We start from the raw sequence: 24,585 nt of genomic DNA on the forward strand, positions 1-24,585 counted from the left end.
TTGGCTGATTTATATACAGCCCTGTAATTTGACATTGTCATTCTGTCTGGTAACAACTTTGTTCACTGTTGGGTTTACTGAATAAAATTGTTTCTTGGTGGACATTTTGACACCTCACTTCAGACTGCTACGTCATGGGCTGCTGACATCCCTATATTAATCTCATTTGTATTCTGTCACTAAACTCTGAAATAACATTTCAAAAGATCCTTTCTTTGCCATGTATTTCTATAAGCTTGGTGCTCAATTCTGAATGTTTCCATAGGTCCATGTGGGTTTTTTTTATGTTTTGTATGAGAGTTTGTGGATCTTATCATGTGTGGTGATAGCACACATTGCAAAGGCAACTTAAACAAAATATTAATGTTTTATATGCATGTTCTTTCCCACATGCATTTTTTTTCAGATCATTAGCTACAAAAAGACATTACCAAAAGAGAGTTTTTCTGCCATGGGCTGACACTGTTTGTTTTTATTTTCCAGTCCTAGGAACTGGAAGCCAGTGATTGGTGAGAAGTAAAGGATTTGCTTTACTGGGGCTCTCACTGGTGTGCTCTGGTGATGCAGGAAGTTTTTTGCATGGGAAATATGTTCAATGTTGATGTATTATTTAGGACTAATAGTGTATGTAGGAGATTATTATGAAAGGCCTACTGTTTCCCAGTGTGAATATGTATGGGTCTGTGTATATCTGTGCATGTACAGTAGTAACTATGACTTATTGAAGCTTACGAAATCTCCCCTTGGCATTGTACTTCAGTAGTCCATCAGTTACAGATAGATGCCTGTGACCAGAGTGCTACTTTGCACCCTGAATTTCCTTTCCTCAAGAGACAGCATGTTGGGTAATCAGTGTTACTTGTGCTTTTTACTACCTCAGTCTCTTCTTTGCTCACAGTGTGCCACTTCCTTGGCATCTAGGTAGTGATTAGTGAATAATACCTAACACACTGTAAAAGAAAAAGAAAGGAAAGGTTTGTTATTTATTGCAGATGATAGAAGTGACCCATAAGAATATACCATGTCTGGATCCTCTTGCCAATACTATAGCAAAAACATCTTTATACTTAACTAAAAACACATTGGTATGTCTTACACAGTTGTCTTACTCCTAGTGGATTCTTCTCATTTTTGTTCACAGCATTTTGCCCCATCCTTCCTATTGAGATTCTACATCTAGTAAAGGTCCTGGAGTTTCTTTTAACCTGCATGCATCAGCTTAGAATTAAATGTGTCGATGGGAGAACACTTTATTTTATCACCATCTGTTTTTTCATATCCATCTCTTTTATATTTTTCTTCTGACTTGGGAATGACTAATTTTATGCAGCAAAGTAGACGTGTATTTTTTTTCTTGTTTTTTCAAATACCAACTAAATGCCTTTTAAAGTACAGCTGAACTGATATGCTATTAATACGGTCTTTGTTTGCACATGGAACTTTGAAGTGAAAGAAACAGTCAATAACAAAAAAGCACAACTGAAACTCTGGAATGATAAAAATGTGAAAGTTTGGCTTTGGATTGTAATGGCCGTTGTTAAGATGTGATAGTGATCCGTCTTTGCCTGTTGCCATATAAGAGTTCTGGGATATATTTACATTTCTTTTTATTTAAAATTAACTAATAAATGCTTTTTATTTTATTTTTTCCTTCCTTCTATTTATACTGTTACAAATATAGGAAGATGAGAGTGAAGAGGAGCCCAAGCTGAAGTACGAACGGCTTTCTAACGGAGTGACAGAAATTCTGCAGAAAGATGCAGCCAGTTGCATGACAGTGCATGAAAAGGTACCGTGCAATTTTAGGGCTGAGATGGTACTTCTGCTTGGGTTTATGTGTTTATCTCTGCTTACAGTGCGTCGGTATATTTATGTGTAGAAGTACTGCCAGATTTAGAGGTGTAGTGCAAGCCAACGGTAATATGAATAAAATTCATGGTTAGCTGGTATTGAACAGTCCTTCCTTTCATGGTGAGAGAATGCGGTCAGAATTCAAGATGCAATAATTTGTTAGATGCTATGTTTACACAAGCTACTGGGAAATGCTTACTAGATTTTAATTATGGACAGTATTATGAACTACAACTGGGATACAATCCCAACTTTCCTTCCTCCAGAAAATAAACTGTCATGTAATGTGCTTATTTGTACAGCCTGAATCCTTGAAAACAGGTTCATGCAAAGGGATAGCTTAGCATATATTCAGCTGTGGAAGACTCTTGAGTTTCTGTTTATACAATGTAAAAAAAGTAATTACAATGTATTGTTTTTTTTTAATGCTCTAGTACTGTTTTCAGATGTGCAAGAGAATGAAAGGGAGGAAGGGATAAACAATGCAAAGAGGACATTTTATTAAGAGTTGTTTCTTTGTTCTTAACCTAAAGGAACTTACCTTTGACTTAAATAATTGCTTTATTTTCTCATCTTTTATAAATATTGGAGAGTGTTTTAAAATATTGAATAATGAAAAACACCTGAAAGTATGAGAGCTAATGATTTGTCAAGTAACTATTACTATGTAAAACATAGTTGTTGCTTTCTGAATTCATAATTTTTCACAGCCACTAGTAACTCCTTAACGTTTATTGTTGTGGGATCTATCTCTGTTATTTGGCTATATTTTTAGACTGACTCATGCTGTGCCTCTTTTACTCAAAGGGCTGCTGCCACGGCTCAAGGGGCTCTTAAGACGAGGCATGTATTTTAACTGTGGGAATGAAAACAATAAGTCTTTTAAAAATATTTTTGACAACCTAGAATTAAACAGATATTTTGAAAATTAGTAAGCATTCCTTCCCAGTATGTGCTACCTTTTGAAAAGCAAGAGATTAGCAGGATTCTTCTATATGGACATGCACAGATACTGCTTTAACTACAGCATCACAAAGAATGGCAATACAGTAAAGCTGTTTAAGTATCCCAACACTTTTAGTTTCTCAGCAAACTATATACACTATTTATGAGAAGGATCAATATGGTTAGAAGATAGGTACTGGAGTCTGTTATATGTCTGAATATGTCTACAGAAACACAGAACCTAAAACTGAAGGTGGGTTATAGGTGCTATTAGGGTGTTCTTGCATTTAGTTCTGTTTGTTTTCCTGCTGAAACAAGAAAAGCCCTTCTAAAGACTCATCATTAACAAAATTACATTGTACTGAGTAAAATATGTTTCTGATTAAAGCAGCTGAACTTCACTGGGAATCCTGAAAATCTGGCTTCTGTATTCAGACTAATTTCCCCCCAGAATTATTTTTTTCTTTTCACTGCTAAAGCATCATATTTTCACCAGGCTTGCTGTCTGCACTGGATGACTAATCGTCATGGCACCTGGTGCATTCAAGCAGGCCTGTGCAGTGGAATAGTCATACCTAGTTATGTCTGCACACCTGATGTTTTATTAACCAGTATTGATTTTTTTACCCGGGGGACTTTTTTCTTCCTGAAAAAAGGCAACCTTGCAGGAGTGAAAGGCATTGCAGGGAATGAATTTCTAATGAACCCCTTCTTTCCCTTTTTTGACTCCTTTTAATGTAGCTTCATATTTTAAGTGCCTGAACTGAAATTTCATTTTAAGCAATTCCATTTTGATAAATCCTTTTAAACCTTGACTTTCTGTAAGGTTATTTTTTAAAGATTGTGCTGCCTGACTGACACGCTTAGCAGTGCCTGTAAATTTGAGCATTTCATTATAGGTTGCAATGAAGCATGCTCACATGCAGTGAAATACAGAGAATTGAGGAGCCTAGACTATTTGAGTAATGCTGAAAAGAGGTGGGGGGAATAAAAGAAACCTCTGACATAAATCAAGTAATACCAAAGTTCTTCCTTTCCTGCTTAGGTGTAGCTTGCATGGTTCAATTAACAGCAGATCTCTCAGAATCAATCACAATCTTGTTTATATTAAAAAAAAAAAGTAATAGTATGCATTTATGTGGAGATCTCTTCATTTTGTTGCTTATTTTTAGAGTGAAACTCTGAAATGACCAAGGAGAAGTGTTAACTTGTATTGAGAGTCTCAGATAGTTATCTGTGTGCTTAAATGCAGCAGAGTTTCGATGATCCAGTAGTGTTTTACCAATGGCCTTTTCCTCTATTGGAATGTTCTGCTTTTATGTTTGTGATGAGGGAGAATTAAAGCCCAAATTAAACCATTACAGTTGAAATAAAGCCGTGGAAAGGATCCCAGAACTATTTCAGGTCAGTGTTTAAGTACTTGCTTTCACACTGCATTTTTAATTTGCTGCCACAGTCCATCAGGCAGTGAGTACGGACTGCAGACACACCATTAGTTGTCAGTAGATGAGGATCCTCATGACTCATTCTGACAGCTAACTTGCACTATCACAGTAATATGGGCTTGAAGCCCTGTTTTATTCTTCAGCTGCAGTTAAAATAAGCTTTGTCTATAGCAGATGTTGTTGTGGGTTTTTTTTTGTGTCTGAGAGTTGCTAATCATTAATCTGTTAAACATCCTGGAGTTCATTTAGCATTGCTGTAGTTCTGGTCGTGGTGACTTGTGTTTGTATAATGAGTCTTTTTCTTTTACAGTTTTTGGCACTGGGAACACATTATGGCAAAGTTTATTTACTTGATGTCCAGGGGAACATCACACAGAAGTTTGATGTTGTAAGTATGGCATTATAAAATGCTGTGATGTACTAAATAATAGATAAATGAATGTTTGTACTACACCTGGAATTTTACTAATGCTTTTCATGTTTTCCCTCCCCCCCACAAGACAAGAGCCAATTTATAGTCCTTGTAAAAAGAAGTTGAACAGGGTGGTTTCGTGATGAGCACATCTCAGTTTACATACAATAAACTCTCTTTCTGAAAACAGAAGAGGAAATACATATTTATGATTGAAAATGGCTACTATTAATTATGTACCCCAGAAGCTCGTGACTTCCATAGGGTATGAGCCTGCTCATTAGGTGACTATTGTCAGTTGTTAGTGTGTACGCTATCATCTAATCTAGTTGCCACAAGTAATTGAAAATTGATTGATTACCTTGCTGTTTCAGTTTATCTACTGCAAATATATAATGCTAATATTTTATGTGAATGTTTTGAAGCTTGGACTCTTAAGGGATTGTATTGATCGAAGGAAGAAGAGGCAGACTTCTTTTTTTTTCTTATGTTGGTTCCTGATATTAGCGGATGAATGAAATGGTCAGTTTAAAATTGTGTTCCAGAATATTAAATGCTTTTCTTTCTAATTGTGCACCTTTGTTGATTTTTTTTAATTTAATTTTTATTTTATATTTTTTAACTTATACATGCACACACACTGTTTCAGTGTCCTCTTTTTCTGTGGGAGTCAGAGGAAGGGAACTGGCAATTATTGTTCTTTTCCTCCTGGTATTGTCACAAAATGTGGTAGCCAGGCATCAGCTTTTCATAGCAGTGTCAGCACTTGTCAGAGTATCCATTGCAAGACGTTGGCATGTTTGCAGAGAGAAGGTACGTTCTGAAGCTGACACAGCTAGCTGCATGGGAGGGGTTAAAGGTTTTGTTTATATTTTTGAAAAATCTAATTACACAATTGTTGTGCAAGAAAGGAAAGTCTTAGCCAAAACATAGTGTCCTAGGCACAGCCTTTGCAGAAAATTTTATAAATAGCAACAGGGAAATTAACACTGACCTTACTGGGCATTAATTAAAAGTCAACCTAATGATGTTCTATTTCTTGTAACATTTTTACATTACTTGGCTCTATGGAGGTGACTATACTGACTGCAGTTCAAAAGCAAAAAGGCTTTTGGAGTGGTTCCAATTAGATTACATGTATGCTACTTGTTAACTTTCTCTTCAAATAGCTTACCTGGGGAAAAAGACCAGATCATAGTGTACCTGAATTCTTTTCTTCCATGCAGTAAAAGATTAGACTGATCAACTTGCTTAGATGAAGTTGACATTTTCTCTTGAGGCAAGCATGAAATGCCTTAGATTTGTATTCATTCCAGTCTGTGCCAGGTACTTGAACGAGTTCGTTCATAGGACTGTCTTTTGTTTTTTTTGTGGATGTATAGCCAAGGCCATCTTCCTCCACACTTCATCCTAAAGGTGATATCTGTGTCTTTATGTGAAGATGTAGTGTACAGCAAGTCATGGGAGATCTGTTGTCTACTAAAGACTCTAAAATAAAGTCCCTGTGTTGCCTTTATACCCACCCACTCAAATCTGCTGTTCTTTGTTATTGAAGCCCTATCGGTAGCTGCTGGAAGACTCAATTCTTAGAATAAAGTTAGGGCTGGGCCACATAAACCACTGCTCTACAGCTTCTATGGCGTTATCTGTTTTCCAAACCTTTAATGGCTTCAGATAAATATTTCTGTGCCATGTCTTACTGCAGAGATAGCAGTGATTGCTTTTTTTTTTAACTGCTTTATGAGCTGTAGAATAGGAAAAAAGTGTTCCTTGCAATATATTCTTAGTATTTGTCTGTTGTTGATTTCTTATTATATTTATTTGGTAATATATGAATTTCCTGTGCAAAAGATAAAGATCAGGTGGAAAGAGTGCACTTTGTATTTTTCATAGTTTGAAGAAAAATAATTTTGATCAAGGAGCACTTGCATTATAAAGAAAAACTTTACTTTGGGATTACTAGGTGCTGTAGGGCAGAATGGACTATCTATGTGTGAAACAAGCTCTGTAATGCCTTTTTCTGGTTAAACAGATAAAATCATTACTTCTGTCTTAGTCCTCTTGATTTCCATTTATTTCTCGTTATCTCTGTTGAACAAATAAATAAAAATTTTGTTTTTATGAGAAATTAGATTCCATTCTATATTTTCTTTCATTTGATTTTGATCCCAATTGTGAGACAGATATAAAGACTGGCCTCAGAGTATTTACTTACTTCATCATATCATAGCATAATTATCACAGTTCCTGTGAATTTTAAGAGAGAACTGACAGGTATGTTGCAGAATCTGCAAGATAGCCAGTTTCTGTATAGTGATCTTGCTGAAGTCTGAATTACACAGAATAAAAGAATTGCAGAGGTTGGAGGAGACCTCAAACAATCATTGTGTCCAATCCCCCTGCCGAAGGAGATACTCTACAGTAGTTCACACAGGCAGGTGTCCAAATGAGTCTTGAATATCTCCATAGATGGAGATTCCACAGTCTCTCTAGACAACCTGTTCCATTGTTTCATCACCCTTACTACAAAGAAGTTCTGCATATTTGTATAGAACTTCCTGTGTTCAAATTCTAATTCAAATATCTAAAGGAGAACAAAAAAGACCTGTTTGGTTAGGTTTTTAAAGAAACCTGTTAGAACATTGTCCTGTAATATCCTTAGAATACTTATTTTCTTGATGAATTGCAAATATTGTTTCTAGTGCTGCAAAAGCTTATGTTCATGTACTCCATGAAAATTCTTGGAGGCTTCTGTGAAACTTACCTAAATGGCTTCAGAAGTCTTTTCAGTTCAGTCTTTCTTCTGTCCTCTGCCAGGTCAGCTGATAGTATTTTCAGCTTTGCAGCTTCTCTTAACAATAAAGGTGAACATGTGTGCTTTAAAAACAGTGTGGGAGATTCTTCGTTTTATAAGAATTATAAGACAGGAATTTTGGGGGTGCTGGTGTCTCAGTTGCCACAATTGTGCTATCATGTGATCTCTTCTCCTACATGCTTAGTGTGTTTTTTTTTTTAGCTCTCACCAGCATGCCTGTCTTTGACAATGTCAGTTGCCTAAGATTTACTGATATGCATCCACAAATAATGTATGTTTGACAAACTGGTGTTCTGTTGTACTAGGGTTCAGTGCATTGAGTGAGATGAAATGTGTCAAATGCACTGAAAATTATTACTAAAAGGCAACAAGAAGGGGGAGAAAAAGCCTGCTAATGCCACTGACAAAGGATGATGCAGGACTGATTCACAGCATGTTAATTCCAAATGCCTCTCTGTCTTTTTTTTCCTCTTAGACTGTCTACAATTTATTAAAATAATTATTGCTTCAACTGACATCTTGTGGATTAAGGACTTGCAGATATGAAGAAATTGTGTACAAACATGTTTAGTTAAGTAACAAATCAAAAACCTTCCAAAAAGCTCATTCTGGTCTTCTTATAAACATCAACCTTAAAGCAAGGAGGGGAGGGAGGCTTGGCTGGTGCCAGTGATATTCTGTGAGGAGAAGAAACAGCACCTATTTTACAAATAATGGGGGATTTAAATATTTAATGCCTCTCAGGTGCTTCAGAGGTGGTGCATGAGCCTAAAAAACGAATGTAAATAGTGTTTTAAAATTTGAGTGCGAAGAAGTTAAGAGTTTGCTTTGCATGCAACACTTGTAAGCTATTCAAGACTGGTGGAATTTCAGGAGGAGAATGAAGCGTTTAAGTAGAGGCCTGTGTTTGCAGAATTTCTTTCCACTCCATACTTCTTTTCCCCACCTCAACTTTTTTTTTTTCTAATTGTCTCCTGTTACGTACTACTAAACATTTCTTTATGTCATTTTAATCAGAGTGGCAGAAATCCAGAGTCACTAGGCCATCTCTGCTTCCTTAAAAATCAAGGAGGAATTCCTTCAATTGTGATGTTATTGTTCCTGGACCTGTGAAAGTTGTGGCACTTGCCAGCTTCTGGAGCAAGAGTGTAGCTTATTTAAAGATAAATCAATGGCCTTTTGGTGTTTCTGATAACAAGTTGCAAACAAGTGGCAGGTTTCTTTTGACTTATCCAGCTTCTGAAAGAATTTGCTAACAAGAAAGCCGTATTACCTAATGAAGAAGAAGCTGTTGCTGAGCACTGAATGCTATTGCCTGAAATGATGCAGAACATACTAACAATATGAGAGAGATAATGAAGCATCTTCAATGGGGAATGCAACTTTTAGCATTTGATTATATAATGAAGAAGTTAGTTTGAATGGAACTTTATGTGAGAGTTTAAGATGATATAAATGTCACTTATTTTGACAGGCTACTTAAAATTCTGTGTTTATTACTTTAACTACATCATTTTAGTTGTCACTGTCAGGCTGTGAAAGAAGACTTAGTCGGGAAATGAAATGAAGCAACAGAATTTAGAGTAAAGATCTGGTAGCTGAATGTCAGTGTGCCTTTTAGATTTGGAGCTGAAATCCTGCTCTTTGTGCAGAACAAAACATACTGCTATAAGTGTGGGCTCAAAAAAAAAAAAGTAAAAATTCAGGTTCGTATAGGGGCAGGTGTCTATGCATGAAAGTGTCATTCTCCTCTGTGGGACCTCCCACTCAGAGTTGGTGGAGTCCTATGATTTCATGCTCAAAGTTTAAGCCCTGGCCCAGCCCAGCTGAAAAACTAGAGAGCAGTGACATCCTTTGGGATTCTGCTCTTGGGACTGCAATGTCTAGACCCAATTTAATAGCTCTCTGTTTCTGTCTACCTGTCTTTTTATTTTAGCTGCCGATTATTTGCAAGTCCATGGCTTTTTATAGTAGTTGTGGAAGTAACCCATGTGGCCCTTGGGTCTGGCTTTCTGAATGTTACAGAAGATAGAAAGGGTGTATTATGGTATTTGTTCTGGTATTACACTAATTAAGTTGCTTGTAACCTTGAGTTTCCAGTGAAGCTATGGTGCTACTGAATATTAGGACCTTTCCTTAGCAGGAATCATGGTGTACTTCGGTGTATGTATGTAATTTGATGAGAAGTGAGGTATATTGCCAAGACTGGGTTAAGTTGTGATGTCAGAGCCATTATTACATTAGCCATTACGTTTATAAAAGTTTCCTGTATGACAGATAATAGAATATCTCAAGAAGGAAGAGGCGCACAAGGATCATGGGGTCTGGCTCCTGGCTTCTCACAGGACCACCCAAAATTCAAACCCTGTGTCTAAAAGCGTTCTCCAGCATTCCTTGAGCTCCAGCTGCTTGGGGCCATACCTACAGACCTGGGGAGCCTGTTCAGGCACTGTCACCAGGGAGCAGAGTTCAGCACTGCCCCTCTGCACCCTGTGAGGAGCTGCAGCCATGAGGCCTCAGCTTCTCTGCTCTGGGCTGAGCACACCAAAGGGATCTCAGCCATTCCTCATATACCTTGCCCTCCAGACCCTTCCCCATCTTTGCAGACATTCTCTCATAGTTTTGTGTCCTTCTGATATTGTGGCACCCAAACTGCACACTGTGCTGGAGGAGAGGCTGCACCAGCACAGTGTGGGACAGTCATTTTCATTGACAATACTGGAAAAAAAATATATATAAATTTTGCACATCATCTGTGTATCCAGCTCTCATTGAACCTAGTGCTGGTTAATGTTTTACTTGAACATATATCAGGTTAATGTGGAAGCTATTCATTACTAGTAGAAATAATGCCTGGAATCTAGATGAAGACTTTGTTATTGTCACTCCTTTGTGAGTTAAAATAATATTACTGAATACCTTTTTAGTCTGTAAACTACCAATAACAATTCAGTTTTTATTGACTTTGTAAGATTCTATCCTCTTCTGTGGGTTTTTTCCCATAAATCTTGGAATCTGGAAAATTGTAGAGGAAAAAATATCTCATTATGAATGCTAAATATTAAGAATGTAAATACTATAGTATTTAAAATAGAATTGTTGATCATCCTAAGGGCAAATTTTTTAAAGTTGGTTTTTCTTTTTTTATCAGACCTTGTAGGAACTCTGAATCTATTTATGTGAAAGATCAAGTAGAGGACTTAGTGTAATTCTGCTAAGTGAATTTACATGTGACATTTTTTGAATGTCGCAGAGAAAATTACTTGTGACGTTATGCAGATACATCAATTAAAAACACATGTATATATTTTTTTCTTTTTTTTTCCTGACTCTTCCACTGTCTTGGTTTGGTAACATCTGTTGCTTGAATTTGTACTGCATATTGTGATTAGAAAGTGTAATTTGTTTGCAGCTATTACTGGATCACATCGCTATAGTTGCTATACTTTCATGATTCAACAACGAAGTTTATTTGCTTCTATGAAAAGCACAGATATATTGTTTTTAATTAAATTAACAATTGTGCACAATACTATTTTTTCATATCAAATTTAAGCAGAGTATTGTTTTACCAAAGAATTATCCATTCTTAAAATCTCAAAAGTCCATCAACTTTCAAACAAGTGTTGCATTCTGGATATTTGTACTTTTCTGTGCCTTCCTGAGGCTTAACCTCCGGCAGGACTAAATTGTTCTCCCTCGTGCTACCTGTAAGGATCCTCAGGCTCTCAGCCATTGCAAATATCCTTCCTCTGCTGGAATTCTGGCAAGTTTGACCAGCTGATCTCTACAGGTCCTTTTCAACCTCTACAGTTCTGTGATGCTTACTGACACAAGGCATATATTTTGAGATTTACTTATTCCTTTTTAAAGTCATCTCATGAGCATATTGTACCACATCCGTCTCATACCCACCCACCCTAAATGGGCCAAGTTGCTCTAGAGCTTTTACCAGCAGCAGTGAAACAGTTTCAGTTAGCACAATGCATTTCTAACTCCTTACAAACTTTAAAAGCACAGGAAGGATTTGGAAAAGTTTGCCTTCAAAGAAGGTAGGGTACTGCTGATTCTAGAGCTGTTTTCCTTTTGTTAAATGGCATATTATGCCTGAATGACATTTTTTTTGTATGCTGAAGGCAGGCACTTGCATGCACATATAAAAGTAATAGCAGTTTACTTGTCAGAATTATTCAGAGTCCTGGCATTAATAAAATATTATTTGCATTAGGAAATGTTTTCGTAGTTAGAAAGTCCAGAGCAACTGAGTTCTGGAGGACAGTGTTTTTTATGTAAGTTGACATTAATGATGGAGCTGCAGCCCTTAGTTTCCATTAACAATAAAAATGCAACACTATTAAAAACATAGCGTGACATAACAGGGGCATAATATGGTGAAGAAAGCATGAAGGTAAAACAAAGTCTTTTTCCCACAGGAGTAGAATATTGTTGATAACAAACTTTAATAAAGATTTGCATCTGAAGGATGAGGCTTTTTTGCTTAAAAAGACATGACAACATGTAGCAGTTGTTTATTGCACTCCTGTTGGAATGCTACGTGGTCAGTCAAGATTTGACTGGTCTTGGGTGTTAAAACCCTCCAATTGGTTGTTGACCAAAGTAGCTTCTTTAAAGCTGATCATGTCTGTGGTGTTGCTGAGGAAGCTAATTCCGATGAGAGTTCTATGGCACAAATAAATAAAAGTATAAGAAATTCAGCAATCCTGATGTTTTTGTGTTCTCCATTGTAGCCCTGGCTCATAACAGAGGTGTGTAACTGCTGTAGGCCATGACAGTTCCTGAGGAGAGGAACTTTGACGTGAGCACTATAAAAATTGAAGAATGAATGAATCTGCTTTCTTTTTTGATCAGCATTAAATAAAGTTTATTATAAGCAAGAATTTCTACACTTGCTGCTGTTGAAATAAAGCCTCTTTATATGCAGATGTACTGGGGATGTTACACAGAATCAATTCATCTTCTCATTTAGCTTTCTTTATCTTGCTGCCACAGTGAGAATGCTGCGTACAGTTTGCCACTTAAGTTAACACTGAACTTCAGGATTCATACTTTCTAATTGAGAGAGTACTCTCATCCCTTGCACCCTATCATCTTGATTTGCAGGTTTTTTTAGGATCCTCTCAGGAATCCAAAATGCAAAATTGATAGTTGTAGAGGATATCTTTGCCAGGTTTGTGAGAGTATTGCAGATGATATATCACAAAGGAAGTTTCATGTCTGAAGAGAATAGAATGCTTGCAGTAATCAGGAAGTGTATTTTTTTCCTGTGTGCAGATCTGACTTTTACCTGTCTGTACAAATATTCATGATTGGATGTCTGTTTGGAAAAGTATCTCTTTAGTTTTAGCTATTGGCTGAACCTGAACACTGATCACCTAGTGATCTCAGCTATGCTGAGAATATGACTGGCTGTGTCTTTTCAGCCAATTATCTTCTCTTATAGTATTGGTGTTCTGTGTGATTCAGTTAGTAGGAGATCTTTTCACTGATTCCAGTAGCCATTAGACCAATCATCATCTATAGGAGAATGGTTAACAGGCTAAAATCACTGCATAAAATCTAGTGCAGTTTTTCATTGCAAGAGCTGATAGAAAGAAGAAAACTACTTGTGTCCTCTGTTGAGTTTTATGTCAAGGAGAAGGGGAAGAAATGATTATCCTGGCTGTCCTAATGCTAGCAAACAAATGGATGATGCCTAGGAAGGCAAAAGTCTTCTTGCTTTTTTAAAAGTTGATTGGTCAAAGCACCTATAGAATAATCTCTAAACCCAACCTGTACAGTCGAGAATGTATGCTGTTTTATGACCTGGTTAGCTTCTCTCATTGGTCACTTCTTTGAGTTGTGTTTTGTTAAGAAATGGAGAAAAATTTTGTGCTACCTACTTCCTTTTAAGTACATTAATAACATAGGGCATGTTATTCTATTAAAAACCACCTACAAAAGTGCCCCAGTAAGAATTATCCTCAAGGCTTTACATTACTCTCCAAGGCTCAATTTATAATACAGTAGCCTACATAGAAGTAGAATATTCCATGATGAATTCTCAAAATTTGCTGTGCTTGGGGAGCTGGTAGAGAAAAGTAAAGCTGATAAAGAAATCAGTGAGGTGCATCTCACTGGAATAGTCCTTTTCCACCACGTATTGGGATTTCTTAGGCACGTATATGGAGTCATCACCTGCATCCCTTACTTCATCCCTCCCATAAGTATTCAATGGGGAATGTTGCTGCATATTCTCAGATGGCTTAGATCCCCAGCTAGCGACCACAAAGCAGAGGCAGGCTTAGCGCATTTCATCTTTGAGGCCGTGTAGTTACACAGTGGATGTCAAAGGGACCTGGGACGAGGAGGAGAAGGGAGTAAATTGTTTCCTGTCTCACAAAGCTCCCTTAAGGACATAGCTTTACACACCACTATTTTAAGAGAAAAGGGATCCTGCTTTGGATGTCAGGAATTAGCTAACAGTTAAGTACTGCTAGGAAGAGGTATAGGCTTGCAGTACATATCTGTTCTCAATTGTAGTTCTCTCATTTCTAAACAAGAATTCTGATTGTCTAGCAAATGCTACAGTTTTAGGGAGATCCCTTGTTAGTTTTTCTCTAGCAAATGCTACAGTTTTAGGGAGATCCCTTGTTAGTTTTTCTCTTTTTATGTGCTTTTGCTTAGTTCCTGTAGTTGACAAACAAGATTAAGGGATTCACTGATGTGGAAAGTATTGAAATCACTGTAGGCTTTCTGGTCTTTCTCACTTTCTCAGGTGATATATGAGAGATTCCTTGTCCTCATATTCCCTTAAAATCAGACCAGCTTTTGAGATTTTTCTTTTTGTAGGTAAGGTATGCCTTCCCACAGTCAGAATATAAGTTAACATTATTGCTCTGTGTCCCAGACTTTGTTAGTCTTCCAGACTTCCCCTTCCCTTTTCATCTAATAATATAATCTCCCATTTTTCATTTGGAGAATGATAAATTCACGAGTGCTGCAGGAAAAGCACTGGAGCGGGAATCCTCACTTACTTGCTGGAGTACTAGCAGTACTGCTGAACAAAACGATTTTGGTGTGGATATTAGTAAATTTTCATCAAATGAAAATTTGTGTTGTAAGTTCAGAATATGTAATTCCTACTGCAGACAGTGGCAAACAGCTTATTCTGTAACTTTTAAATCTATCTTTTTGATTTAAAGCTTTGTTTTGCTACATTTTTTTCTTAGTTGTGCTTGTATACATAGATATATATGTACATCTATCATGTTATATGTAAACCATGATATAGTATTGTTCTTTTGGGTTGCTTTTCCTTCTATTGTGTCAGTAAAACTCTATGTATATAAACTGTGTGTAAGTCAGTGCAGGACTCTGATTTTTGTTTTTAAAATACTGAGAGCATCTTCTACTGTGTGCCTTATTTCCTGTCATCATCTCTTGCTTCCCAAAATGAAAAGACCTTGAAAAGTTCAAGTTCCTTTTTTGGCAAGTTACTTAAACAAGGCATTCTTCAAGGTGGGCTGAGATTATCATTTTGAATTGGGAAGATATAGTTGGAGAAAGAATATATGGTACTTGCTTACTTTATTTCAGTAGTTTTAACAGTACTGTTTCTCTATATTCAATGGAGTGCAGATAATTTAAGTTATAAATGTAAGAGCTGAATAGTTGAGGCCTTATTCAGAGCAAATTTCTCATCCTACTAGTGCAAGTCTTGTGTTTTAAGATTATCTTGGCTTAGTTATGGCAATAACTGAGTCTGTTTTCAAATCAACACTGATGTTTGGAGACTTCCATGGTGGGATTAATTTCTTCTATTGGAAATAAGTATTTCCACCATTTTCATGGTGGAAGCAATGTAAAAATAAAAATGGCGGTCTATATTCCAGTGGATTTACATTTTAAGGAAAGAGTTCATATTACTGAACACAGACTAGAGTTTTATGTGGTTGTTTATATGAATGTAATGCAGATGAAAACGCACAAGTAAGTAAAAAGTAGACACTTGTAAGAGTCTGTTTTATTATTGAATTTGTTTTATTTTTTATTTGTATTTTTATTTCAAACTGCATATACATAACATTTTCTTGTGCTATGTAGATCAGCTACAGAGTGGTTTAACAGAATTATGAGAACATAATACAGCAGAAAAGACTTCAGGATGATTTTCTCCTTCTGATATGTTTGTACGTGTGCATGTGCATAGATTGATACTTAAAAGTCTTAGAATTAATTTAGGAAAAGTTCCTGAAAATTTTTCTTAAAGAGTGGGTGACACGGCTGCATAAGTGGGTTGTACTATTGTTCAGAACCTCTTGAAGGAAAGTGAGCTTTGCTGCAAGTATGATCAAACATTGCTTTGCTTTTCACACTCCTAATGCATGTGTTGCTAGCCTGCTAACCATGGCTAAAAGGCATGAAGTCACAGGCAACTATTAAAACATTTAGATTCCTACCTTGTAAATATTGCATTTCGCACAGAATTGGAGTGAAATCCAGTCTTAGGTTTCTTGTTCATCCAGTTCATATCCATTGGGATGCAGCATTTGTGAAAGAATCAATTATCCATTTGTTAGTCAGAGGAGCTTTACAAATTATACATTAGGAGATTGATTTCTGAGATTCGCCGTTGGGGGACTGATAGTATAAGGTGGGTTGGTGATGAGTGCCAGGGGAGGAGTTGCCACAATGAACACAATTAAAAGAAGCTTTCTGGGTGGCTGTGAATTTAGTCCTACTTGAAGAACTGACATAATCCATAGTAAGTGCATTTATTTCAAGCATTTTTACATTAAGCAGGTAATTGATTAGCACATGAGCTACATGTGTTGGTAGGTGCTCATTTTTCCTTTACTGTAAATTCAAGGTTTTGCCCAAGTCTATATTTAGGTCGACTCGAGCAAGATCCCTGCTAGCTCTTTTTTCCTATCCCTAAACTTTTCTTTCTTCCATTAAGGTAACATTTTTTTGTTCTATAGTGTCAGCTTGACATTATTGATTTTGAACAGTCAAACTTACTTATGTTGTCCGGAATTCCAAACATGTCTCCATCGGAAAGAAAACTGCAGCTAATGGAAATTCAGCTGAAGGCTTTTCTTCTTTTGCCAGAAGTTCCACAGTTTATGAAATTCAGCAGCTGCTCTCAAGTTAATCATTTCAGTGTATCTCCCTTCCTAACTATCAGAGTCTTTCTCATTGCCAGTCTTGAATCATGTCACTTTGTAAATACTGTGTATGTTACTGCTACTTGTACATAAGGGAAAGACAGCTGTAACTCTATGGCAGAGCCAATTCAACTTGAGCTCTGAAAAAAGTCCATTACTCCAAGTTTGCTTTACTTTGCATACATCATCTAGATTAGCATCTTCTGCTGAAAATTAGCTGGAGATTTGTATAAGTAGCAGCTTTGCTTTTAGATGAGTTTGTCTTTCCTGAACATCCTTTGTGTACAATGCAGACAGCGGGCAAAACGTGCTGGGGAAGGAAGTGAAGAAAAGGAGGGTTAGAAACAACAGATAAAAGTATTTCACATGCAGAATGCTTGTAAAAAGTTGCCAGTTATATGTAGCATCATGAAATTCCATGCATACTGAACTTCTACTCAACCAATTCTTCTAAACAGTTTTGAAGTACCGCACACAGTTCGCAGTGAAAAAGGCAGACACTGCAATGATGTTCTTTTCCCCTACCTGCATGTATATGTGGAGAAGTTTTGCCCTGCCTGGCACCATTCAGTTACCTGAGCACAGCCACACATTTCATCTCCAGAGTGTGCTACATGGCTTCCAAAAAGCAATGTGATAGATAAGGTCTGTCATCTTGCTCTGCTTCTTCGCCTTTTATGCCAAGATAACATATGTAGTCTACCTTGCCTATTTCCTGCATTTCAGTTTTTGAGCATCAAACTTTATCAAAGCCCAGCACAATGGGAGTGGTGTGGACATTACAGCTGAGCCCTCTGCTCGTCTGATGTGTCTGTTTTGTTTCCTTTATGTCTTGGGCTTTCTTGCCATTATGTAGGAGTGCTACTAGACCCGCTGCTGTTGTCGCACAGGCCCTTATAGCAGGCTTTAGGTGGTGGAGAGATGAGAAGAATGGGGCTGACTGAATGCTAACTTAGCCCGTGACCCTATGTCAGGTATTATTCAGGATGGAGTTTTTGCCTCTCTAGTTGCATAGCAAAAAAAAGAAGAGAAGAACTTTTGAGAAAGTTGTGGCAATAGCAACTCAGATACTTCTCAGAACAAAAACCGTACCACTAGATGAGCTCTACTGAACTCTCTGCACTCTTCCTTGCAGACAGACAGAGGTGTTTATCATTGTAGGGCAGACAGCAGAGACGTGCTAGGGTTTAATGGGTGGGTGTTATTTTTTATGTCTCTCTGACAGAGACAAAAATCTCCTCTTGCACCTTGATGAGCAAACCAGAAATTTAGAAAAGCATTTTTGAAGTAAGGCAGGAATGAAAGTGTGAGCTGGTCATTTTTAGGAGACTTCTACAAAGTAAGCCTGGTAACTAACATTTTTTGTCTTATTCAACATCCTTGAACCCTGGAGTTAGCCAGGTGCGCATGAAGCAGTCAGAGCCGTCATGGGGATGTTGGTTACACCAGCAGACTGATATGCTTGAGCCATTCTCCTCAGCCAACACCCCAGATGTGCCTGGTGGAATGTGTGGCTGCCTGCACAGCTGGGCTGTGCTCGCTTCCAGTTTTGAAATGCAGTAAGTCATATCTACCCTGTGATGGGAGAACATAAATCAAGGAAAGTTGCTCTGATGACTTCCTTGGCAGTGAGATTTTTGGCAGACAGCTCAGGGTGAAGAGACCACGTTGTGTTAGGCAGCAATTGCAGTATTAACAAGCAGGGCTCTTTGGTGGCACAGTGTGGGGCTGAGTGATGTCTTCTGCATGCGAGGAAGCAGGAAAGCTAAAGGACAGGCAGCATCCATTTCCCGTTTCGTCACGCCATCTGCTGCAGAGCAGGGCACAGTTGAATCTTGGTTAGGAAGAAGGAAATTGAAAATATAATTTGGGCAAATTCTGTTGTTTCTCTCTTTTTTTCTTTTTTCTTTTTTTTTTTTTAACTTATTTTTTACTTTTTTACAAGTTGGAGGTGAGGAAAATCTTTGTTTCCCTGACTTATATTTTGTGTGTGTATGTGGAAGCTACACAGAGAAAAGCTTTCCAGAGGCTATGAGATCCTTTTTTTACCCTGTGTACGTTGTTCATTGGGACAGTGAGTTTTTATGTAGCTTTTTATAGTGGTGTAATTCTAACTGCCATAGCATACATAAGGACTTGTTATATTTTAGGCACACATCTGTAACATCTAATATGCTCCCATGACTCCAGTACTGCTCCAGTGGCACTTCGTTTTCACACAAACGTATGATGGACTTCTCCTTTGTTATTCTCAGGATCCCAGAAGTGATTTGTTTTGTGATGCAATCTGTTCAGAATTTTCTGAGAGCTTGGAAAGTTTTTCTTAAATATCTGTGACTGACTTACAGAGTCATAGAATTGTTAAGGTTGGACTTGGGTAAAGATCTTTCAGTGATGCTTGAAATGCTATTTGTTACAGAGGGTGAAATCAGGATCGTGGTAATTCAATATAGTGCATGGAGTTTATATACATGACAGTATATGCATGGTATTACCCAAATGTGAGGTCATCCCCAGTACTTAAGGACCGATATTTAAAGTAAACAGTAGCATGCTGTATTCAGGACAGATTTAAAATAATGTCTTAAGTGGATAGGGAAAGTAACAATTTATTAAATTGATGCAGTCTTGAAGTTTTTCTCAATATTTGTCTGAGTACACCCATGTTGCACTTCAATACTTCTAATACTAGCTTTTGAAAACACTATTAGGAGAAAAATGAAAGCCAGGGAAGGGATTTGCAGGAAGACCAAGCCAGAAGAATTTTCAGTTGCACTGATGACTGTTTTGTCAGCATGCTGGGTTTTGATAGTGGGAGAGGTTCTTAATGAGTAGCTGTGCTGTGCAGGCTCAGAAGCACTGGTTCTGGGAGCCTTGACCCTTCATGAGGCTTCTAGACATCTGAGGCTAAAAATGTTAGGTCACTGGTCAGGCAGAAGGCTTGAAAGAAAGCTGTGTTGGGGCATTGTTGGAGAAAGACCTCTTCCATGTTTTTTGAATTGTCACAATTAAACATCATGCAACCTTTCATACATAAATCTCAGAAGTGTAGAGGATATACAAGCATACGACTACTGATGTAACTTTAAAAGTAACTTTTAAAAGTTGGCATTGCTTTCTCCTTTTCTTTTATAGAGCCCGGTGAAGATAAATCAGATCAGTCTGGATGAAAGTGGAGAACACATGGGTGTTTGTTCAGAAGATGGAAAGGTATGACTAACCTATTTATGTATCTGGTGAAGTAAAATGCTGTCCTCAGTATTAAACCTGAGACAATTGTGATACTCATGAAATTAAGTCCTATGTTTAGCACCATTTTGACCATCCATTTTGAGAATCAGGCTCACCTCAAAATTAAAGTCAAATATGTTTTGCACGAATGTGCCATAGGAAAAGTAATTACAAGAATGTCAATAATGTAACTGGTATTAAGCTGATTAACAGCTGTGGCAGGAGGACATGTCACCTTAATCATTACTGCTGTGCCAGTTATACTTCAGTGACTAGTCTGCTGTTCCTGCAAGACAGTAGTTTAATGCCTTTCTGCTATAAATCCACAAAATTGGATTCTGTGGGCTGGTGGTTTTCATTTTCACACACATTATGAATGTTTCTCTTGAATTATAGAATCTTTTGATAAGCAATCATAGTTTATCAGAAGAATAAAGTGTCTTACAACAGCCACATTAAATAAATGTAAAATCAATATATGTACAGTTTCCTAAAAAACTGGCACCTACTTCCTTGACTGAGGACATATTTCATTTGTGCAGTGTATAACTAACAATTATCAGTGCTTCTCTGGAATGTAGAGCTGTGACATTTAGTGGTTTTGGTGATTGATTTTCCACTTATAAGAATGTCTTTTTTGTTTTTAAGTCGATGGCAGTCTTTTGTAATGTTGGTTTGCAGTGATAGAATTCTTACACACAGGGTGTTTTTAAGCTTCTTTTTTGAATATAATGCTCACATACAAATGCAGTGCATTAAAAATCATTTTAATCATTTCTCAATATCCACTTGAGTTCCAGAGTAGAACATTTTTTTTGCATAGTAGATCTGGAGGGAGGAGGAGCATTGATGATCCTAATGGTTCTATCCCATTCAGTATAAGTTGGATGAATTCAGACTAGAACTGGATCTTGCATTAGGCGAAATGGGGAAACAAACTCTTTAGACTGTATGTGCTTGAGGTTTTTTTCCCCATGCAAGTAAATTTTTTTTCCTCAACAGGCTGAGAGCCAGTTTACGTATACAAGCCTGTTGTTTCTCAGAGATATCTTGATGTTGGTATCTTGACACAGTAATTGAGATACTATGCCTATCAAAGTAGCTTGTAGAATTTTGCAACCTGTGAGAAACACAGCAGGAGTATCCTAATTGTCTACAAGACTGCAAGATAAGGGAAGGGGCAGTAATTGTTAAAGGTAATATTAAATGCTGAGCTTTTTTTTAAATTAATACAATAAAGTTAGAAATGTGCATTTGAGGTAGAAATGTTCAGAAATTCATTATCCCTATTGTGATATGTCTATTTAAAGAGGAAGAACTCCATTACATTAAATGATGAATATGTCTTCATTTAATGCAATAGCTGTTCTGGATCCAATAAGTGGTATAATATACAAGGCAGTCTAAACTTTGTTTCTCATGCTAGAGCTAAATCTGATAATGTTTTTACAAAGGATTGGAGTAACACAAGTGCACTTGTATTCTTGAAATCCATGGGCATTGCTGTCTCATTATACTGTACAGTGGAGGCTTGAAAGATCTGAGTGCTTTACAACTTTCAGAGCGATCCAGAAAGGTGTGTCTTTATGAGAGAATCCACCCAAAGAGTGAGTGAAAATGCATCAAGTATGTTGTGCTGCTGTATAAGAAAATGGCAGAAATTCCTGGCCAGATGCTGTAGCACTCACAGGTTCTTGGTTATAAGAAAAGAGTAACTTTATATGCCCTGTATGTCTTTTCTTACCACAGTGTATGTACTGTAAGAAATTAAATACTTAAGCAAATAGTTGGAAGGTTATCATGTGAACAATTACTAATTGTGAAATCTTTGAGGGAAAAAAAACCCACAAAAAAAAACAGGTTATTTTTTAAATCAGTTTAAAAACAGGTTTTTTTGTTTTGTTTTGTTTTGTTTTTTAATGTACTAGCTAGGTTAATATATATATCTTACACAAATTAGTCATGGTATGTCCTCTAGACCACAGCATAAGATTCTTGCACTATGTAGGGTGTACATTTCCCATATCAAAATGAATCCAACATGAGGGAGTTGGAAACTTTTTTAATGAAGGAAGGCTTTATGATAAGAACATATTTCTTATCCCTATTCTGCAGTGTTATGCATTTTCTTTCACTACTTTTTCCTTTTCACTTTCAAACTACATCTGTTTTAGTAGTGTTTACTGAGGGGGCCATAGCAGTAGAATGCAATTCTCTAACCTTCATGTCAATCAGCATCCAGTCTTAATGTCAAAATCTGGCACCTGCATTTTATACACAGGCAACAACTGCACAGGGAGAGTGCCACTTGCAGGTTTTCTGTTCTGCAAGTTTTGTTACATGAAAATGTTCCTTGCCGATGGACTCTGTGTGGCTGGTCATCACTTTCATGGAAAGGAACAGAAGTCAAAACTGGCACCCACTATTTTGTGTGTCTACTCTCTGGGATTAATGACCAAATGTTGAAATACAAGAAGAAAATTTTGGTGCTGGAATAAGTAGAAGGGGAAGAACCATTGCATCTGCACAGATGTATTTTTTTATGTTAGGATTTTACCTGCTTGTATACCACCTTCAATGACCTAGTTCTAAAGCTCCCTTATAGGTAGGTCGCTCTGAAAGTAATGCCTCCTATTTATAGCCATGAAATCACAGAATGTCAAGGATTGGAAGAGGCCTCGGAAGATCATCTAGTCCAATCCCCCTACCGGAACAGTAACAGGTAGATTAGATCATGTTAGAAAACTACAGCAGATGCAGTGAGCACAATAATGCTGTTCGGCAGAACAAATTCTCAGCTATAAAATAGTGTTTTTCAACATAGTCACAGCCAATAGTTAGGCATTTTTGCCAGCAATGAGCAAGAGACTGCATGCTGCATTCATAAAAATCTGCATGGCTGTTTGGAATGTGGTTTGTTTTTCACATCATTGTTGCCACTTCTAAAACAGACCACTCACTGCCTCACTGTGCTAATATCCACTGTTTTGTCTTCATAAACACTTGGCAAGCACTGATGAATATCAGTGGGTATCATTTTCTCCACATGGAGGAATTCAGTTCCACATCTTTGCTTCAGATGCTCTTCCATGTCAGACGCCATTTTGTCAGGCTGCCCTTCTGCTGCCATTTGTTGCACAACAACAAAATGTGATGGAATATTGGTGGAAAGTAATAACCCCTGCTGCCATAACGCCAACATCCACTTCTTGTGTCACTGGCCAGTGTAATAAGATAGAAGGCATTATTTTTGCAGCAGCCCTTGTATCTTTGCAGAATGATAACTTGTAATTTGTGTCTTTATTGAGTTGGAACTTTTCATAAAAGACAGCATAAAGTATATTGAAAATGTTTTCACGTTTTAGTGTCATTTACTGCCTGTAACAATAATTATGCTAAAAATATTAATGAAGTACTGCATTCCTCATTTAAAAAACAAAACTTGGCTGAGGTAGACCATTCTTGCATTTTGACTATCTCAAAGTTAGCTGTTGTTCCAATTCCACAATTGGAAGCAAAAAAACAGCTACTTCTAGGTGTGCTGGAATAGTGGATCCTAGATATTTAAAATGGAAAGAGCTGGCAAAATATAGTGTGCTCTCATCATGAAATCCTTTTTCCAGCTACCTGAAAACACAAGATGAGGAGAAAGTGGATGATGGAAAGTAGAAATAGATAAATCCAATATAGCTTTGTAATATCAAAAGAATCACTTTCTCTCTGAAGAATAAAAGACATTAAGAAGTAATAAACGGTTATATGGTGTCCCTAGAGGAAACATGATAACATGTATTTTATGCTGAGTTGTTTTTTCCTCTTTAGTTAACTGGCTTTATTTTGTTTTCAAACTCTTAAAGAAACATCTTACTGACACATTTGATGCAGTATTATGAAAATGATGATGGCACTATTGCCAATATTTAATTTTGATTAATTGTTTGAGAGTCGTTTTTCTTGTTGCTCTCGAGAATGTTGCTTTCATTGAATTTTTGTTGCTTTGACCATTCTTGTTTTTCTTCCTCCTTTCTTTCCTCCTATTTTATCTTTCCTCTGTACCGTATTTTGTTTAGTCTGTTGCATTGGATATACCATGCCAAGTGTTGAAAACCAAGACTGAGAAAACAAAATTCTCTAGACGTCAGACATAAGGTTTTCTAGGCTTAAAGTCTGACCCAACTCAAATATAACCCTGTGGTTGCCTTACATAATCAGAACTTCGCAGTGCATCTAGCTATCTCCAAATACTGATTTTCCAATCCTTTCAAGCAGTAGCTCAGCCCTTTGCAGTGCATGCAGCAGTATTTCTAAAGGGTGTTTTTGGAGCCTGTGTATTCACTAATGAGTAATGGTCAAAGCTGATAATGCTGCTTAGAAAATGTGTTCCTGAAACAAGCTTGAAAGGGAGATGAGGGGTTGAAAGGTATTTTCACATTACTACTGAACTTTGAGCCAGTGTGAGGATAGCTTAGTTTCTTGCGTACAGCTTAGTCCCTCTTGCAGTTTACCTAAACTCTAATTTTTCAGTCTGTCTCCTTGGCCGTCTGGGTTTTCGTCCTCTTGATAGCTGAATTGATCTTTTCATAGAGCCATTAAGCTTTATTTCTGTGACCTGTTACTGGGATTTACTAGCTTTGCTCTGCAGATCTTTCTGTAGTGTTTTTGATTTGTATTTTTGTTTTATTTTGTAGCTCTCCCCCCACCACTCCCAACACAAAGAGT

General features: G+C 37.2%; 1 protein-coding gene across 3 annotated transcripts in view; it reads left to right on the plus strand.

Moving 5' to 3' along the window:
- VPS41 (VPS41 subunit of HOPS complex) overlaps window positions 1–24,585 on the plus strand; it is a 93,859-nt gene that overhangs the window by 14,382 nt on the left and 54,892 nt on the right. For 2 of the 3 annotated variants that reach the window (XM_065753493.1, XM_065753496.1), the window contains exons 3-5: window positions 1,682–1,789; window positions 4,552–4,629; window positions 19,771–19,845. In XM_065753493.1, coding sequence (XP_065609565.1) covers window positions 1,682–1,789; window positions 4,552–4,629; window positions 19,771–19,845 — 261 coding nt within the window. Of the gene's footprint in view, window positions 1–1,681; window positions 1,790–3,968; window positions 4,152–4,184; window positions 4,201–4,551; window positions 4,630–19,770; window positions 19,846–24,585 lie in introns of those variants that run through there. The other variant, XM_065753494.1, reaches the window with a different exon arrangement.

This window comes from Cyrtonyx montezumae, unplaced genomic scaffold, assembly GCF_038088225.1.
Source record: "Cyrtonyx montezumae isolate F1298 unplaced genomic scaffold, pur_monq_1.0 scaffold_8, whole genome shotgun sequence".
NCBI classification, from domain to species: domain Eukaryota; kingdom Metazoa; phylum Chordata; class Aves; order Galliformes; family Odontophoridae; genus Cyrtonyx; species Cyrtonyx montezumae.